Source organism: Chelon labrosus (assembly GCF_963514085.1).
Source record: "Chelon labrosus genome assembly, chromosome: 3".
Classification (NCBI taxonomy): Eukaryota; Metazoa; Chordata; class Actinopteri; order Mugiliformes; family Mugilidae; genus Chelon; species Chelon labrosus.
This window is the reverse complement of record NC_140339.1, coordinates 4,783,693-4,804,650: the sequence shown is the minus strand read 5'-3', so window position 1 is coordinate 4,804,650 and position 20,958 is coordinate 4,783,693. Positions and strand designations below refer to the sequence as shown.

Sequence of the window (20,958 nt, the reverse complement as noted above, 5' to 3'; positions counted from 1 at the left end):
AGTTCTTCTTGCATGCCCTATGTTGATATTTGCATGCGCGTGTACATCTGTTAGCATAATTAACAAAACAAAATGTAACACAGTTTACACCCTTTGAATGAAATGTATCTTTAGTTATAACATATTCAGCGATAACAGAAAGTGGATGCACTTACACTGAGCATCCAAAGTCTAATTTCACCAATGCAGGTACGGCAGGTTAATCTTTTCCAAATGTATTTACAGGCCTCAACAGTAAGCCACCGTTGACTGTAACATTACACCTCGCCCTCCTACTAGAATAAGGCAGAGACTATATGCATTTCTGTTGTTCACTAGTCTCGCTCCCGTGGTTCCTCTCAGGCACGCTTGTTGCTCTAATCCACGGGTCGAGGGCCTGAACACATATGGACTAACCCATGTGATCCCGACAGGCAACACTTGTGTTCTGGTTTTAGAGCGAGGGGAGAGGTGCAAGGAGAGAGCTACGCCGCTGACCACCCGCCGCAACAGGTGAAACAACACGGCCCCGTCATTGCTATATAGGGAAGAAAGTAGACTACACGCCGCAACGCCGTCCTGGCTGATGTCCCCTGTACTGACCGCCGCCTGACCAGCTGGTAAACAACGCTAACACACACATGCATACGCAATTCCACGGGTCGCACTCGCGAATGCGCTTCGAGCCACTTGTCCCACCGGCAAGGGCACTAAAAGACACACAGATGCCTGCATGGACACACACCTGACACACACATGACTTCAACACTTGTTCACCAGAACAGGGAAGAAACACATATTTGGAATTTCCCTCCCTTTGCACAAGCATATACGGTGATAGCTGATCTAAGAGGAACAAATGTGTGCGGAGTCCACCGTGGATGGCTATAAAATGCATTGATTTATGTTAATTCAAGCAGATTGCTGAATAATTAATCAATATGGAGCTTAACAGACTGAAAATCATCTTTCACTTTTAAACTATATTCTCGAAAATAACAAGTGTTTTTATATCTTAACCTTTTCAACCAGTGATTGCTCCACTTTAACTTGGATGCCGTCTCTTAAATCTCTGCCAAAGACGTGATGATCAGGTCTGCAAAGAATTACAGAACTGCAATGCTGCAGATGAAAGTTTGCACGACTTTGGCTATTCTCTCCAATGCTTCCTATGAAATGAAGCCTTAGAGCTGTTCCCTCCACGGGTCACTGACGCAGCACGCCTGCTAGCTCACTGTTTTCTCTCACACTGCCTGCCGACATGACACCCATGCACAAAGGATCATCTTCAGTTCAAAGAAAAACACAAATGCGTGTGTTCCGTACAGTCCAGCGAAACAGATGACGATGCCACGTACGGTGTGTGTCAAAGCTGACGTAAGGTGGCGTTACTCCTAGCTGGGAAAAATAATAACTTACTTGATTTACTGGTGGTAGGGGTGAATGAGGCATTGCGATTGGTTGCTTGGCTGACAGCCGGGGGTGGAGGAGGCATGGTGGGTGGGGTGGACCTGGGCTGGGTTTTCACATCCGCAGGTGAATCTGGCATTGTTCCAGCCTTCTGCACTCTGCTACCTGCCATATGAAAGGAGAAAAGATAGAAGGAGAGAGGGAGGGAGAGACAATTATCAAGATGGAACTCCAGGTTTAAAAAAAAAAAAAAAAAAAAAAAAGAATCATACTTTCAAAGTGGAGACAGCTGGTTAAGGAGGAGAGCGCTGACATTTTCACCTGGGAGCCATCGATTGTTTCCTTAAAACAAAAGCCCCATATAAAGAACCAAAACAAATCAATGCAGGGAGTGGAAATGAATCCAAACTCGTATTGTCTTTCTTGTTGGAGATTCATGGGCCTCGGAGACATACAGTAACACCTGCTCACTCGCTCAGCTGCTGCTGACTGAGATCCCCCCTTCTCTTCCCTCTTGCTCTCTCGCTCTCCTTCGCACATACACAATCCATGTAGCTATGACATCCCAATCAGTGCCCCTCCACTGTAACCTCCAACCCCCAAACACACACACACACACACACGAAACACACACACTCACACGAACACACTCCTCCCCGCCTGTCCCTTCTCGTTCCCCAATTCAGACAGCCGGCTTGACAGCCAGTGACAAGTGCAGCTGGATCTGCTGCTGTCCATCACTGGACTGGCTTTCAGCAGAGCTCTGTCCTACTACCAGAGGCTTCACTGTCCTCTGCCAGACACCCTGCCAGTACCAAACAAGGCAAGGCCAAGCTCTGTAGCGTGAAGGGGATGGATGGTATAGGAAGGGACGTGAGAAGAAAACAAGACGCGGGTTGGATGTGCCGCGGCGCCTTGCACGTGCGAGAACCGACGCCTGACGATGAGAACGGTCAGCCCTGAACGTCCACAGACATGCATGAAACCGCGTGCACAAAGTCAAACTCAAATCTGTTTATCTATCTGCGGAGTGTTGACTGTCTTTCTGTACGTGTGTCTGTTTGTCGGTGCAGCTGCTGGAACCAGATCCTCCTGCAATGCAAACCCGAGCTGAGAGTGTGATGGCTTTTTCAGCCTGCGAGAAAATGTCTTTAAAAGATGCACGCAACCGGCACAGAAAAACAATGAAAGCGACGTACGCACTACGCACAGTGTGTATGTCATTACAGAAATGTGCGGCTTTCAGTTTGAGTGCCACACACCTCATATACATTAAGAACTAAGGTGTAAGCAGGTGTAAACCAAACTGGAGACTTGGCATTAATCGATTCTAAAACACTCTCCCTACATCCTGCCTCTTAATGTATCACGAGGGAATACCTAGGAGAATAAAAATGTAAAAATCCTTATTCTACAGTTTCACACACATGAGTAACTAGTCATAATCTAAGATAATAGAAACCAACCACTATAAAATAAAACACTCTCTGGCATTTATATCTCCTTACCCCCGGCTTGAAATTCCGTGTGTCGCTATAGCGTAAAATATATTGCAGGCATTCATTCACTGTCACATAACGTGTTTTTCATTTCACTCCCCTGCCTCAGTTGGCCTCAGTCCTTGGAGTTAGCCTATTTCTGACAGCTCATGTAGAAGCGTTCAACAGCTGGTGTCTGTATTTAAAGAGTGCCACACTGGAGTGTGGTGTACGAGGGCCATTGACACAGTGATCCTCAGCAACACGAGGGGCACTCTGCTGTTTGCCCCATGCCAGACGCTCTGAACATATAAACACACAAGGTTGAAGATAGAGGCAGACGGGGCCCGGGCTGGTATAAATAGACGGAGCGATTCTCTTCCATAGAACGCCAAACACAAACAAGCTCTCTGTGCTGCTGAGTTGGTGGGCTAATTCCTGTGAAGAGGCCGTGTTTGTATTGAGCAAAACATAATTTTTTTTCTCATTCTAATGCCACGCTGTATGCAATGCGCAGTGCAGGGCTTACAAACAGTACGCATCCCGACGCACTTAAAAACGACCACTCAGACATGTACTTTACAAGACTGCACCATCTATTTGTTCCCACGCTGGCTAGCCCGGAGATGCGGCTACACTTCGGCGAACAAGGCGGTGGCTTAAACTCAAAATGTATCGACGATTTCAACAGATACATGAGCAGAGGGGAGAAGGAGGAGAGGAGAGGACGGAGGAGAGGAGACGAGATGAGGATAAGGGGACCATCCTGTCCGTCTGCTCCCACCGTGGGATTATAGACAGCTGTTTAATCTGACCAGCTACAGGGACAGAGCACACACACATACGCGCCATGCTCTGGATTTTGCTTTTAATACATTAGCATGTCTGCTAGGTCTGCAACCCCATCTGCGACCATCTGTACTCCCATTGTGCTTTGTGTTGAAGGACAAAACATTTATGGCAAAAAAAATAAATAAAAATAAATCCCAGGTAAAGGTTCGGCTCTGGAAAATGTCTCCAAGGCCCCACCGTGAGCGTCTGAGAGGAGCCGCTTCATAACAAATGAGAATAGATCTGCTTATGATTTTTTTATTTTTTTCTGTCTGTCCTGAATACTATTGAATAATATGCTGAAAATAAAACAGCATGATACAATCGTTACCTATCCTGCCGTCTGCGTCTGTTTGTCTCTGTTTCTCGGGCTCTCTGAGCAGCTGTACGTCTGCACAATTGACGTAATCAGGGCTAAAAGATTGCTCATCAAAGGAGCAGTCTGCAGCCTGAGCTCTAAAAATGTTCTCTGTTTTCTCCTCTCCCCTTGTGCCATGATGAAACAAGATGAAAAACAATTCACTGCAAGACGCGCAAAAACCACAGATAGCATACTGTACGACTGCACACACACACACACACTCACAGAGCAGTAGGCTGACTAACTTTATTAAGTCATTGCGGGTTCGCCTTATATGTTCAAGGGCATATTCTTTCATTAAATCCCCTTAAACCAAATAAACATTCACAAATAAATATAAGACAACAGGCGTCCATTCAGATGCTTGTGTGTCTGTGTGTCGAGTGCATGTGTGTTTCTGCTTCCAGTGGAAATACAGCTGCAACTTATTAGCTTTAGCTAACCGCTGCAGAACAGTCCCCTTAAATCCCTCCTGTCTATTCAATCTCTCCTACCCCACAGAGACTCTCGTCAGTGACCACATAGCCCTAAAACTCTCCCTCTGTCTCTCGCTCGCTCCCTCCCTCCCACTGTAATTCCCCCAGTCTCCAGGAATGCTGTTGTTTTTAATTTCTCCCAGCTGCTCTGGCTGGCTGCCCAGCCGCCTGCCTTTCCACATCTGTTCCCTATCAGGCCGCTGTGGAGTCCACACAAACAGAGCTCGAGCCCCCCCCCCCCCCCACCACCACCAGGCCTTTATATCAAAACATTGGCGATTGTGGGTCCCGTTCCGCGGACCATAAGATTTAGGGATACAGCGCCTACAATACCATCCATTCTCATATTCCCAGGTCAGTGGTCATTCGAAAGAAAAGCACTGCTAACCTCATTAGTGCAAAAACCAATATGTCATCTTCTCGCGACCTAAGAGCAAACCAAGAGGATGTTTTCTGCCCGTGCGCTGACTAGTTTTACATTTTGATATTCATATGAGGCGTGAACTGTGTCACATGTAAGACGGAAATGTTGTTTGTGTATAGCATATATATCTGCGTGGAAGCACAGACGTCGCTTCTGCAGACGGATCCCAGACTCCGCTCGCATCTTGAGCTGATTTAGAGTTCAGAGGCTTTAAGGCTCTCACTAATGACAGGGTGGAAGACAGGCCGGTACACTGCAAGCACACAGACGCACACATGTTTTTGCTTCCATCTTTCGAATGACCCTCATTGACATCCAATGCGTTCAAATAAAATCCGATCGAGTTTTAACCTTCAGATCGTGCAACTGTCCAAAATGTGTGCACCTTCCAGAGCAGTACACGCATAGACCTTCGAGTGTGCACGCATAAACAAACACACAGATGCATCCACACGTGCTCGTAAGTTTGCAGGACGCATATGCTCACGCCGCGAACACAAACACAGACATTTTCCCTTATGTTACTTGAGAATCCCTGTGACACTACACATGCGGGGCCGGCTGAACAAACATGTTGAACATAGAAACAAACGGGGGTGGGGAGGGGTTGGGGGGGGGGGGTCGTTCGCTCTCCTTAATAAGAACCACTGACAAAAGCCATGCTCCCTTTGATCAGATTATCACAAGCAAATCACCGACAAGTCGCCGGCTTTTCCAAGTCAAAGGCGTTTTCGTTTTAAACGCTTAAAGTGGCAAGAAGATTTGAGGGAAAGCAGGGAGTGAGGACGGCTCAAAGATAATTTATCCAGGGCCAGAGGTGCTAAGGTTGCAGGAGTTGTATTTCTGCCTCTCTGAGCTGCAGGGATCCTGCCATACAGCGCTTATATCTGTGAAAGCTGTTGATGTAATTGTATTGAAGTTCTAGCGACCATCTGTTCTCCTTTGGGAGGGCCTGCTCCTCTCGTCGGCAGTGAAGTGGTTATGTGCAGCATATCACTGCTGCCGACGTGCTCGCAGAGAAAAAACTTCCTTTTCAGATTTTCCCAAAGGCTGCTAATAAAATCCAGATGTTAGACTGGAGCTGTTTCTACCTCACTCCCACCTCTTTCTCTCCTCCCTCTCCATCTTCTGTCCTACATCTCTCCTCTCAAACCCCCCCACCTCCTCCTCCTCCTCGTTCTCTCCTGTACTTCTACATTGCTAATCATTTATTTTGCTCTTTTCATCTGCCCCCCCTTTTTCCTTCCTCCCTCGCTGCCCCCACCATCCATCCATCCTCGCCTCCTTCGCTCTCTCCAGCCACTAACCCAGAGCCATTCCTAAATAAAGGAAAGTATTTGTGACATTTGGCCGAGGCAGGCTGTGCCAAGAACAACTCCCTGGCTAGCCAGACACATCTGGAGTGTGTTAGGACTGAGCTGGGCACTGGTACCGACACTGGCTATCCCACCGCACACACAAAGCAGTCCCAAACACTGGACCATATAAGAATCGTGCACAAAATGGGATTCATGCATTTTCACGAAGCTTGTTTTCGCCCTCACATGAAAAACTGAAATTCCTGCTGCTTGCCAGACAGCCCGGCAGCTGTATGCACATATTCTCTGTTGCATTTGTTAGTTTGTTGTTTACACTTCCTCGGCAGCGGAGACTAATGTGCGGTGTACGTGTATAATTGTGCAGATACGCGACCGCTGCATGTATTCTGCGTATGCACGTGAACTTCGCCGGAGTGCATGCATGTTATCTGTGTCTTCTGCGTGCGCCTCGGTGCGCGCGTTGGCGTGCGCGCGTAGCTCCGGGGTCCCCGTGTGAGAGGAGCCGAACACCTGAACATCAATAACTGTCATGCGGGCCACCTGGGACCCCACAGCCAGCTTGCACCATGGGCACACAGCCATCACCAGCACAGCTGTCACACAGAGGGGAGGGGATGGGGTACAGATACAGAAAGAGAGAGAGAGAGAGGGCAGAGATAAGCGGGAGGAAGTAGGAGACAAGAAAGAGACATGCACAGGAGGAAGTGACTGTACATGCACATGTGGGAATGGGCCGGAGAGACAGACAGACAGACAGACCAGAGCAGAGCAGAGCAGAGAGAGAGAAGCATTTGCATGAAAACTCTTCTGGTTCCCACTCATCTGCATCTTCTTCTCCTCATTCTGACTTCGCCAGCTGAGAGCTCAGCCTCAGGTTACCACAAACTGCCATCAGATCAGAGTAGGCTACGGATTCTTTTCGTCTATCCTGTTTCCAACAAGTTCAGTTGTTCATCAGACGTGACGTTATCCGTCCTAACATCCAGTACATTGTTGATACACTGGTGTGAAATACAATCCTCCAGAAGCCTGAAACATCCCTGTGGCAGGCATGGACTCAAGCAGTCAATCGTATTACAAAAACTACTTCGGATCAGGTTAAGTCTGGCACCGGTGGTGTTAATCAATGCACATTAACTATAAATGCAGACATTTAAAAGTAATAAAACAAAAAGCATGTTTGTGAACTGTCAGAGGATGTTCACAGTGAGCGCACTTACATTAATAAGCTCCCCGATCCAAACACCTGCAGCCTCACCCAGCACCAATTAGCTCATCAGGCTTTTAATTACTCTGTTAATTGCATACAGGCAGCATGAAGGGCAGCCTGGGAATAGGGCAAGGGGGGCCTCCTGAGGACCCAGCCTGACAAGCCTGACAAACAAAGAGGAGGTTTTTCTACCAACGGCAGCCACAACAGAGCGGCTCTAGAGGCTGGGAGGAGAGTGTCGAAAAACAGGAGACAAAAGCTCCGGGTGCCTCATCAGCGGCGCTGCAACACCGGGTGATATCACTTCCTGTTCGGATCAGGCCGAGGCCGAGGCCCGCGAGCTGAGTGACGAGGGAGGCTGGGGAGAGCTGAGACGTAGAGGAGGAGAAGAAGCTTAGGGGGAGAGAGGAGCAGGGCCATGTAAAAAGAGTTATGTGTACATCTGTGAGCAGCCACGCTACATCTGGATTAGTTCATATTGGTCACAGGAGAGAGAGAGAGAGAGAGAGAGAGAGAGAGGGGGTCTGGAGGGGAGGGTGAGAGAAGCTAGCGTGGGAATGTCCCACTGTTAAGTTTAGGGCATGTGCGCTTATTGTATTTGTGGGAGAGTTGGAGCTGGAGTCTCCACAAAGTGACCTGCCTGTCACAGAGCTCTGCGATAACACAAACATCCGTCTACACTGTGCAAACTGGACACACACATGCACGCAAATAACGCCGCAGCACAGCACACGAGACGGGACGTGGGGGGAAAAAAAGGCGTGAGAAATTCAGTTTTCTCCTCGTCTCATTCGGCATCTCTTCCTCATCTATCATATCGCATTTCTCCATCTATTGATCTTTGAGCGTAACTGTGCGGCTGTCTCGGCTGCAGCAGATGTCCTCCCTCCCGTTTCTTCCAGGAGCAGTGTTTGAGGAGGTGTATCCAGGAAACAGTGGCCGGCGCTCGCTTCCTGTGTGACAGGTGTGCGACGGAGGCCTGACAGCTGCTGTCCTGTTCTCTGTTTCCATCTCTGTATTCCTCTCTCCTGTTTCTCCCTCTTTCTAGCCAGCTGCAGCAGAGAGCAGCTCTGTTTGTTCTTACGTCACCGCCGTTGCCTGCTGATTTATGGAGCACAAAAGACTTAGATTTGACCCTGGCAACATCCGCACACACACGCACACACATATACACACCCGACAGCAAATGCAGCATCTCTGTCTTCCCTCGTCACGGGCCCAGACTACACACTGCATGTGTTTGCGCGTCAAACAGAAGTCGTGAAGTGTGGCTGCCTGTTTCTCTTCCCGTGTCCCTCGCTCTTGTGCTTTGTGCGCCGCTTAAAAGCCCCGACACTGAGCTGTCACTTACAGCGCAGATAGAGAAACAAACAGCAGATTAGTCATTCTCCCGCTTGATGTCTTGTATTTTGTTTCATTCAGTGTTAAATGTCTGCTCTGTCACTATGGAGCTGTCAGCGCTGACAAAACTGTCTGTAGCCCGAACTGCTCCCCAGCCTGCCAGCGCTCTCATACCTCTTCGTTTGGCCCGCAGGCACGGCAACAAAAGCTCCTGACATTAACCAGGCGCGGGCCGGGTGTTTTGTATTATCATGCAGGACCCCATAGGTTTCCACACACAAACCACTGGGAAACAGAGTGTGGTAGCGGGAGGAGGAGGGGGAGTGAAGAGGAGGGGGCATTCATGTGACAAGTTAGAGAGAAGCTTTGACAGTTTCTCCATTTAGCCCACAGCCAGCTCATGCTGGAAGCTGCCGAAATAAATACCAGCTACCCCTCTGGGACGCGAGCCGACTACAGGACGCCGCCACAAAAACAGAGCGAGTGGCTGAAGAAAGAGAGTGGCTGCTGTGCCAATAGCACGCTGATTACGTGAGCTAATTGGCAAATTGAGATGACCCGCTGTCGAGTCCGGGTCGGAGGACGTGGATGGCAAACACAGCTGATGGAAAGTAAAGGTTCTCTGGTGAATTAGGAGAACAGAAAGTGAAAACCGACATATTCTTTTATGGCAGAGATGGTTAAAGAAAGTCTATAAGAGGATATTAGAGTACTCTTTCAGCTACGCTCAATGTTGATGGCATATTTCTTAGTAGGCATTTTTAGTCCAAGGTTATAATTTCACAGGATGTGAACTAAATAACAAGCAGATTAGAAGTCCTAACTGTAAAAACTAAGGCTAAAGATCCATTCATTTGATCCCTCTAAATAGATTCTGTAATTTCACATTTGATAACTAAATGTGAGAACCGATGGCTCCAGACACACGCATCGCAATCATGATCCTCTATAGGTCTCAGACATAATCACAAACATGTATTCCGGTGCATCTGAAAGCCTACAAAGGTACGTATAGACCCCCACCCACCAACCCCCTACCCCTCTACTTAATGACAGCTCATAGGGGTCAAAGCACACGGGATGATTTCTGTCTGAAGAAGTACTTGAAAAGACTGAGTGGGGAAACCATCAAACACAAACCCCTACACTCTGCTGAGGCGGGCGACTTTAAATGCCCGACGATAAGTCGCTCTTCAAAGTGATCTCTGCTCTTTGACATATCAAGAAAATCTCTGACCTTCCTCTCTCTGCGCTGCACATATCTCAGAGAAGTTAAAATATCCATTTCCTTGTGAAATTAGTACTTTACACGGCCAGTGCTTTTATCTGAAGGGCTGGAGCTTGTCTGTCTGTCTCTCTCTCTCTCTCTCTCCCTCTCTCTCTCTGTGTAAGTGTGTGTGTGTGTGTGTGCGTGCGTGTACAGAGAAAGAGACAGAGCGGCGGAGGAAGGAAGGCTGGAGCCGAGATTAAGGTCTGTACAACTAACTGGTAACACAACGGCACTCGGTGGCTCAGCCTCCCATTTGAAGAGAGACGGAACCATCTGTGTGGGCACAGGATCTGTTTCCAGGAGATAACGACATTTTTAATTTCACAAATACTGCGAGGAGAGAGAGAGAGAGAGCGGAGACAGAGAGAGAGAGAGAGAGAGAGAGCAAATGTGAGAGACATGCCTTCCTTCCCAATCTCTGCCTGCATGCTCCTCGGCTGCAGCGACTTCCCCAGACTTCCAGAGAGAGCCGCTTTGGAGTGGAGGCCTTAATAACTTCAGTCTGTGTTCCTTTGTGCTTGTTTACTCCTCGCCTGTGATAAAGGCCTCGGTGTGGGCCACAAGGAAAGGAGGGGTTTATTATATCAGGTAGCGGTGGCGATATGAACTTCCCATTTTCTCTGCCGGCCTGTCCACTTGGCTTGATTAAAACAGAGCTCGGGCGCTACCGTAGATTAGCCCAGCTGTTTCCTGTGTCTGACTCTGATCCGAGCGCGCTTCCTACCATGGTGTAGAAGGAGTGGGAGGTGAGAAAGGTGTAGCGCGGAGACTGGAACAAGGAGTAGAGGAGGGTCAGGCGGAGGTCAGGGGTCAGTGGACAAGTGAGGAAGTAAAAGGTGAGTAGGGGCGAGCAGGAGGTGGAATAGAGACAAGACAAGGAAGGGAGGGGGAGGAAGTGTTTTGTTTTTCTCTTTGCTGTGACTGTCAGCAATTCAGCTACGCACTATACTGTCAGTTCATCTATGTGGAGACATTTGTTTACACTGAGAGTTACTCATACGGGGTGGAAATGTGCCTCCCTTTTCAAATGCATGATTGAGGGTGCAATTTGTCAACACTGTACATGCTGATGGAATTTAGTAAAATGAAAAGTCAAGTCAACAGATAATTTTCAGAAACGCTCACCCATAAATGGCGAGGTTTCACCATTGAATGTCACAGATAAGATAATTTGAGCATTTCGAAATCTGGAGAAAAGACACCTGATAATTCCTGTGATTGAAAACAGTGTTATTACTAGCTGGTGCGGGAAGAGGCGAGCGCGTGTTTACCGTGTGTTATTCTTGGGAATCCGAGTGTGAATGTGCAGGACGCAGACGAGAGGAACAAGGAAAAAAGCGAGCGAGAGCGATATTTCAAACACACATTTGGGGTTTTACTTGGCCTCCACCCTCCGCTCTGCTCCCACGCTGTGGCGTCAGCAGGCCAGCCATCCAGCGAGTGTGTTTCTCATTCCATCAGAGGTTGGGAAGCTGCTCGCTTCTCGGCTCTAGTCTCTGACATTCTCCATCTCCCCAGAGAGGCTGGCCAGCCTTGTCACAGTAATGTCAAACACATGTGGAACAGACCAGGGGCAGAGCAGACCAACACACACACACACAAGAGACGGAGGACGGAACAGGAGGCAGCCAGAACAACACTGATCTTTATGTATCGGAGCAAACACCGGGGGAAACTACAGCGAGTCTGCGACAGGATAATGACTTAATCACTTGCTCCCATATTTACACAAAGTTTTCAATCTCGTTAAAGTCACTTTAGCTGTTAAGGAAGCACATGAAGGTCAATTAAATCAATTCTGCAAATGACTCATGAGCAGAAACGCCAAAGAAAAGCTAGCAAAAGTCAAAAAGGAAGCATGATTCTTTATATCATAAAAACCGTGCAAGTTTAGAGGCCTTCACAATCAGGTTTGCACATAATCCTCTCACAGCAGAGGCATGGATATGTGACTTCCTACAGTGGGACAATCAGAGAAAAATAAGCCACTCTTCTACAGCAACGACTTTGTGCAACAAATCCATAGCTAATCTAGTAAAGAAACAGAAACAGCACTTGTTGTGTTGTATTTTTACTAACGTCAGATCACACAAATCTTCTTGTCTTGAGGAATATAATGTTATTTAAATAGAAAAGTAAGTTGGAGTCTTACTTACTTGGGTCTTTATTTATTCGTAAAAACATCAAAACAAATAATCTATAGGTTCCAGTTTTGCGGTCTGGTTAACATGAGTGGTTTGTGACTAGATCTAAAAGTTAAAAAGATAACTCGCTGGAGAGCAAACACATTGCAAACTGCTTCTACTCGTAATGTTTCAACAGTTGCGTGGAGGGTGTTGTCGGGAGGTGCTGCTCCCGTTCGAGGGGGTCGCGTAATGTCAGATACAAACCAGGCTTGCGTCGGCCGCTTGACTCGTCCCGTTCCGCGACGGCCCAGGTGTCTGTGTTGTGCTGGCCACCTGACCGCCTCCCGCCCACCCGGGGCCATCTGCTCCGCTCATTAATTAGGAGACAGCCAGTTTCACCTGCCCTGCCCGCATTTAGATCACAATAATTGCCACACGCACACACACAGAGCACGCCGAACAAGCCCACACACTCATACGGTGTCACAGCAGAGACGCCTTTTCACTTGCACCCGATGACACCGACACTGTTAGACTGAGATGAAACGTAAACACAGACGTTCACCTTCATTTCTGCTGTCAAACAGCTGATATTCAACTCACCGACGAGCTATACAGTTGGTTCCTTTCATACCTTCATTGTAAAACAGTCAAGATCTACTTCAAATGGCAGCAATAAAGCCCGGAATAATAACAAATGCAACAAAAGCCTCAAGTGCAGGAGAGTAAATGTGTCTCTTCTGTTTGTTATTAAATAGCAGAGACTTCCCTGCTGGCGCATGACTTCGCTCAATGTCTTCAGAAGATAACAGATTCTATTTCTCAAGTCCTGCAGTATGTTTCCTTTCTGTATATAACACAGAAGACATCCCATTCATGCACCTGTGGTAGAAGGGAACTGAATAAACACTCTGCAGGCCGGGGGTCATAATGAATGGCCTGCCTTTTAAGAGAGCTACTTAATGATGAAGTGGGGACATCTGCCTTCGCAGGCACCGGGCCCCGCTGATCCGAGCGAAGGGTCGGCCAGCGGTGGAAGGAGGGAGGACGAGATGCTCCGCTTGGCGGCGACGGAGGTATAATGTGCGGTGAGGCAGGGTGTCTGCACTGCGGTTTCACCTCCGCAACCTCCCATCCATTGTTCGAGACTATTATCAACTGTTCAATTATTCAGATGATATTTACCAGGGCCAATTATACAGGGCCGTGTCCTGCAGAGAAAATGGCCAGAGTGTTTTACTGTTGCACTCAGAGGCAGAGGAGAGGAGAGCGAGGCTGCCGAGGCTGTTCAAGTGGTGGTGGGGGGGTGGGGTGGAAGAAACCTTTGGCTGGACTTGTTTCTTCTTAGGGAGTAGTTCCTCCGCGCTCGCAAGAGTTGCTGTAAATCACCCGTTATGATTTCTGCGTTTTAACTCACTTCTCACTTGTGTTTGTTTTCCTCTGGTTGCCATAGTGCTCCCATTAAGGCTGTCCTAGCCTTCTTTAATTTTTCCACAAAAATGGTGTCACCACAGTAACACACACACACCCTGCACCCTGCACCGAAGGAAGCGGATCAGCATTCAAGGTTCTCGAGCCCTTTCACAAAAACCTAGACGGTGACAATGCAGCACAGTGTGCCACAAAAGCTGGATAGACCACTCTGAGGCGGCAAGGAGTTCAGTCTAGGGCAAATGTCTAAATTTATCCCCCTACACCCCATCACCTTCATCCAGTCCAGATGGTCACCAAAATCATAGAGACCAAAGATTTTGTGTCATCACTTTGTCTCAACGTGGCTTTGATGTGCGGCACACACTCATGGAGCAAACAGTTTATGACACCACCTATCTCTCCCTGTCTCTCTCTCTCCTTCTCTCTCTCCACCTCATCAGCTCTCAGCATTGGCTCACAGCTCTAAAGTCACCAAAATAAGTCCACGAAAAGAGATAAGTGCACATAATAATAATAAAAAAAGATCAAAATACTGATTAACGAGTCGTTGTCTCTGCACAGATATCTACATTCCCTATTTCTACATCAATTATATGGAACAAGAATAATTTATAACACGTTTTTCTCAATATATTTAATATCCTAATGCATCTGGAGAGGGCTTAACATGCACATGCATCATAAAAATAAAGTGAGAAAGCAATAATATTCATTTTTTTAAAAATAAAAACCACACAGGCTGCTGGCTGCATGCATAACATCATGGTCTTCTTCACCTTGAAATGAACACGCTGCTCTAACAGAGCTGCAAAACACAGCGTTGACCAGAAAAGTTTCAACTGGACATATTTGAGCTTTTGAATGTGTAAAAAAGAAAATAAATAAATAAATTATATTCAAAAACAACTCGTGCCAAGAATTCAGAATCCAATATTTTGTCCTCATTTGATTTGTTTCGAGTTGCGCAGGTTGTACTTACTTGGTGAAGGTCAGGGTCAAGCTGAGGTAACGGTGGCGGTGATAATCCACACCTTAGAGATTCTACAACGAGGCTTTTATAGCGTCTCAATCCTCATCATTTGGAAAGGAGGAAGAAAGAAAAATGAAAAAAAAAAAGAGCCTTTTCGGTGTTATTCCCCTTTTTTTCTGTCTTTGAAATATTGACGAGAGGGATAATAGATGTAGAGAATGTTAAACTTTCCTTTGGGAGGTTAAACGGGATCTGGGCTTTCCAGGTTTAATAAATTATGAGGTATTTGTCTTATCAGTTAAAATCGAAAAAAAAAAAGAGGAAATACAAGAAGCAAAGCCAGGGCTCTTGGATCCTTTAGCAAAGTGATGTCTTTGGTTTTGCAGTCTGAGTTTGTGTTTTTATTTTATTTTATTTTATTAAAGCAAACAGCTTTAGAGAATCACAACTTGTCCCAGTCATGTAAATCCGCTCTCCTGCTCAGTTTAAACATCCCAGACGCATGGAGGAAAAATAAAATACAGGTTCAGCTGTCAAAAAAAAAAAACTGTTGGTTTTTTATTATAAGCGGACAGAAAACTTAAACTACTAATGTGCTAATGTAAGTCCAAAAGCCTTAGGTTCTCCCAGGTAAACCCGCAAATGATAAAGATGCGGCTCCTCCGGTCTGGTCTGCAGGGTGCGTCTATTATTCCTCCTGTGACAACTTTCAAAGCCTTTTTCTCCAGTTCACAGTTTAGCCACGGTCCGTGGAGTCGGGAGCAAGTCCTCATGCATCCGACGAGATGAATTAATCTCTTTTTTCTTTTTCTTTTTTTTTGTATAAAGAAACAAAAAAGACAGTTTCTTTACAGCGTGCGGACAGGCTACTCCACGTTTCCCTGTACGGTCCTTCTCCTCCTCCGACGCGCCGATCCTCCGCCGACGAGCCGCCTTCAGGTGGTGCGTTAGCAGCGATTCACTTCTCCCGAAATAAAATCACATTCAGCTGAGCACATCGCAAGGTTGTTGTTCGATTCCCATCGGTCACTTCGCGATTTTGGGATTTCTCGGGACTTTGTTTCGTCTCTGGTGATGAGTGGAGCTGGCGGGCCCACTGTACGCAGTAACCGCGGCTCTCTCCTCCTCCTCCTCTCTGTCCTCGCTGTAGCCTTCTGTCTGCGTTTAAACACCATCTGGAGCTCCTAACCTCTCTCTCTCCCTCTCTCTCTCTCCCTCTCTCTCTCTCTCTCCCTCCCTCTCTCGGGTACCATCGGAGGCAAGAGTTGGCAGCTATTGTACAGGAATCCTCTCTAAATTGAAAAAGATCCAAATTGCACAGTGCAAGCTCCATATTGCTAGAAAAAAAAATATTAAAATGAGGCGAAAATGTTATAAATATGTAACAGAGCCCAACATGCACCAACTAATCAGTGACACTTGGCCAAAAAGAAAGAAAAGACATGCATTTCTTTTGCATGTTTTTGTCTTTAACAATAAATTGCACAAAAACGGGCTTTGCAGGATAAATAGTCTAAGCAATATAAAGGATATGAGTGCAAACAGATTGCTTTCCACCTTATTATTTCAGACACCAGACAGCTCCAATCAAAAAAAAAAAGCAATGGGTGAAATACAGCCCTGTGCTGTACCGCCGTCTGCCCGTGGGGGCCGCTGTTTCCTCACATCAGGACGACGAGGTCAACGAGCAGAGCAGAATTCTGCAGACTTTGTTTACTTGATTAACACTTGAAGAAAAAACAATACAAGAACGGTTGAACAAACGCAAAGGAATGTGACTGCAGGCGCGTTGGCATAAAAAAAAAAAAAAACACTTAAACGCTTCATATCCTGTAAAATAAAAATCAGGCGCCGGCATGAAAGGTCAGACTGGTGGACAGATGTTCAAGACGGACAGATGGGAGATTTGTCTTGTAAACAGAACTGATGCCACCATCATTAAGGTCCTCTTTATTATTGCCGTGCATGCATCCTGACAGTCGTTCCACTTTTTTCATTGCTGCGTGTTTGATTTACATTAAGGTGGAAACGTCAAATCGGCCCAAACTCTGCAGATTAGGATGAACATAATAAAATTTATTTATTTGATTGTTGTTTTTTTAATTAAATGCCCGTCACATGTTTTCTGGTGCAATAGGATGTCAGTTTTATCCTGATTCAAAATTCAAAGTGACTGAAATAATTATTTTGTAAGCCCTTCTTTACTTTTGATAGATTGGATTTTGCAAGATTAATTTCCTGCGAATCAACTAATTAAGTGGTAACTAATCATCGCAGCTCTACCACAGATTTAAAAAAAAATATATTTGCGCTTGCAGTAACGTTAATGTGCACTTAAACTAAAGATGAACAAATACATCAGACGGGCAGACAGAAATACACAAAGAGAGGCAGAGAGAAACGGCAGGTACAGTACATCTGGCTCCTCTATAGTGAGAATCCTCCACCTGTCCACACTGGTCTGTTAGTCCCTCTGCCCCACCCACCTGCCCTCTCTCCACCTCGAAGCAGGCTCGCACACATACACACACATAGCCATAGAGGGGGACAGAAGACAAAGCTGACACCCTCCTGACCCCTCCTGTGTCTACAGAACAAACAGAACCAGCTTGTAAAGTACACACAGACAGCTGCTGTGCCCCGACTCCAGTCTCACCAGCCTCGCCAAGGCTCAACACAAATGTTGCCGTCGCGCGGAGACTATGGGAGGACTTTTCGAAAATAAAAAAACAACACTACGGTGCTGATTAAATCATTTGAGTTTGGGGGAAGCCCCGGCTGCTCTCTGGTTGGAACAGTTTCATGCATGGCCAATGAAGAGGAATAACTTCAGGCAACTTAAAGGTGCAAACACAACATCTGATGTAGGGAAAATACGATACCAAGAATGTGTTCTCAAACAGAGGGGGAAACACACTAAAGTTACACAACATAAACACAGGCCATTGTAAGCTGAATGTGTCAGAGTGTGTAGCGCACCAGTGTTGACGTACAGTCCTCAATGAAACTACTCCATATTTCTCTTTCAGAGCCGTGGCCCTAGGTGGCTCTGTGCACATGCAGCATTGTGTGTGTGTCTCTGTACTGTAGTTGGCTTTATTTGCTGTGTGCAGAATACTGAACAACATGGAAGAGGTGTGTGTGCGTGTGTGTGGCCTTGAGTGACAGAAAGGTTGGCAACGGGGGCTGCATCCAAAGAAAGGATTCCCGTCAAGGTGACAGTTGCCGTGATTGACAGGATGCTATTCTCCCAGGGAACAGCGTCAGTCAACCTGTCAGCCTCCCTGTACGACAGCCTCTCACTCCTCTTAATTTGGCCTTTTGTTGAGCGGTCACCGGGTTAGCCGTGACACTCCATGTGGCCGGCCTGATAAACTGCACAATGAAACGCACACGCGGTGGAAACTCGCCTTGATGAACTCTCTGTACCATAATACCGAGACTGGAAGTCCCTCTGATGGCATTAATGACAAAAACAGCTTTGTCTCCCCCTTTTCCTTTCACTCCCCTATCTCTCTGTCACCTCGCAAACACACCCCCCTCCCCATCACCTTGCTCTGGACTCTGGCAATGTTTGACAGCATCTCCTGGATGGTTGAGCACTCACCGAGATACAAGAGCTAGGGTTCAGTCATTGTGCTGCTATGGAAATGACTATTTCTTTCTTTGTGCGCGCATGTGTGTGCCGCCGTAAAAGCGCGAGAGAAGTTTGCAGCATTTCCTCCGCGCGCACATTGTAAATCCTTTCCTATAGTGGCAGTCACAGGCTAGTGTGTTGAAAGGAGATAAGGCCCTGAGCCGTCTGAAAGGAACGCTAGACCCATTGTGTCCCTGCGCTCTTCTCCCTTCTACTATCCTTTCCTCTCTCGTGCACATTCAACAGACCACACTCTCATGGAGCTGCCATTAACGTCACCAACGCGGGCTCCAGTGCAGCCATGAAAGAGGAAGAGTACATCTCACTCGATCAAAAGAGTAACCGTGGCGCGTTACGGCGATAGAAATGCTGATAGAAATGACAGGTTTGTGTTCCCGTTGAGTCACACGCGTCCTCCCCCCAAATATGAGTTTTGTAACTTAAGCTCTGTTTTCTCCGATAGTGCGCCTAAGAGGATGTTGATCTCCTTCTCTCTTTTTTATGTTAACATCTTTAATGTGTCCTCAGGCAGCACCATTATATTATGAAAGAGGATGAGACAGAGAGAGAGACACGGAGAGAGAGAGAGAGAGAGACAGAGGGAGAGTCTTTTCGTAATATGGCGTGGTGTAACGGATCATTGACCCACCCACTCAAGCACACACGCTGGAATGCTGCTTTTACAAATTGCACCCGTGGACCCCCTGACATTTTGTTTGCAGTCGAGCAGCAAAGTGTCGGCTGTTTGAATCATACAGACACGCCGGGAATTCAAAATTCAATCGATGCTCTTGGATAGAATAACGTCTTCTGAAATACTTGACTTCCAGTACTTCCGCGGAACGAACTCCAATAAGAACACCGCACAAGTATAACCGTGCGTCCAGCGTGCCTTATGTCCCTGGCTAAAATTAAAAAAAGTGTTGTGTGCACTTTATTTTCCCGCAAAGTGTGAATCACACTCCTGCAAAACAAAACACGTCCTTATGGTCCATCTCTTATTTTCTTAAACATTAACAGACGGTAGCTCGTGAGGTTTAATTGATGTGACCTTTTCCTTTATTATGCACGGCACTTCTACCAAAAAAAAAAAAAAAACTAGATGATGGGAAGCATTAGGCATTTTTACGAGACTCATCATGCATGTGTGTGTTTTCTTTGATCGGGCTGCCAGGCCGAGCAGGAGCACATGGTCACATCTGACCAACAGAAGTGCAAACTGACAAAGGAGGAAGTGACACCTGATTAAATCAAGTGTTGACTCAAGAACAGGATATGTAGCCTGAGCTGCAGAGGGAAACGGACATTAAAAAGTCCTCATGATGCAGGTGAATACGCCCTGCCTATTCACATGAGATAGTCGCAGCTAAATATGTCCGTGGTTCCCAAGAGACAATATGCGTGTGTGTGCTCGCGTTTCTGTGCGTGTGTGTGTGTGTGTGTGTGTGTGTGCAGACAGTTGGTGGTGCTGGCACTGGAGATAGTGAGCGGAGGGGGACGAGGCACTGTATCAAGTTGTGAACATCTGTTCCTCATAGAAACCACAAAGCTGATGCTGAGGAAATAAAGAGGATAACTGCTCTCTCTCTCTCTCACACACACACACATCTCATCACCACCTTGCCGTTCCTCCCACTCATGTCCCTCACTTATTTTCTCCCCCCCCCCCTCCTTATTTACCCAGTACTTTACCTCTCCTTGCATCATTATCAGCATCCATCTCTTCGCGCATTTTTGATTACCTCTCGCCACATTTTGTTTGCTCCCACCGGTGCCAGAGATGCAGTGATGTAATCGTTAAGCAACGTATTGGTGAAAGAGTGGACAAGACATGACCTATTGTGAAATTATATTTCTACACATGTCTACCGTGCATGACAGTGTGCATCAGCTTAGCTGCTGAGATGGAGTGATGCGGCAAAAGTGCAAGAATAGCCGCTAGAAGTAGAAGATGAAAAAAGCGAATGACTTACTTACTTACCAAGTATTAGAACTATTTCTATTTCTTTTTGTCTAAAAGCTCATTTTGCATGACTAGCTGTGCAAGACCTGGATAAAAATGCCCATGATGCATCGCGGTGTCATCAAGACGGGGGAAAGTGATAACATTATGCCCGTATTTTAAAGTTATTACTGATGACGTGCCTCTTTTTTTTTTTGTGTGTGTGAGAGACAATTGTAAGGAATAGCCAATTCACAGCCACAGGGGATTAGGATTGACACGAAATTATGAAGTCTATGATACAGCAGACATGAGCCGGGGCTTTGTTAGGGATTCTCTGCACCTTTCCCATCAAAGTCCCTTGATTTAGTCCTTGCTCCTTTTCTTCCTCTCTCTCATTGCCTTGCTGGCTCTATCTGGGCCTGCTGCGAGGGTGTGCTAGTGCTGGGTGGCAGTTCCTTATTGTAGAGTGTCTATACGAGTGTCAGTGTGTGTGAGAGAGTGTGTGTGTGTGCGCGTGCGTGTGCGTCTGTGTGCTGTGTGCGGCTGATAAGACCCAGGGAGAAGAGCCAGCGTGCCGACATATTCTTGCCACCGCAGTTATCGCCCGTCGCAGCTGTGCCTGAGCTCTGCGACATCTGCTCCCTCACAGGAAGCCTATGCTGCAGCTCACAACACCTCGCGCACACAGACACACACTCGCGCCAAACGCACGTGCACGAGCGCGCGCTTTACTGCTGCTTCTCTATA

General features: G+C 46.9%; 1 protein-coding gene across 4 annotated transcripts in view; it reads right to left on the bottom strand.

The window, feature by feature from the left end:
* The window catches only part of cbfa2t3 (CBFA2/RUNX1 partner transcriptional co-repressor 3), a 40,373-nt gene that overhangs the window by 17,212 nt on the left and 2,203 nt on the right, over positions 1 to 20,958 (bottom strand). For 2 of the 4 annotated variants that reach the window (XM_084540833.1, XM_084540835.1), the window contains exon 2: positions 1,399 to 1,554. In XM_084540833.1, the coding sequence (XP_084396959.1) occupies positions 1,399 to 1,554 (156 nt within the window). Of the gene's footprint in view, positions 1 to 1,398; positions 1,555 to 1,661; positions 1,732 to 14,638; positions 14,701 to 20,958 lie in introns of those variants that run through there. The other 2 variants (XM_084540834.1, XM_084540836.1) reach the window with 2 other exon arrangements.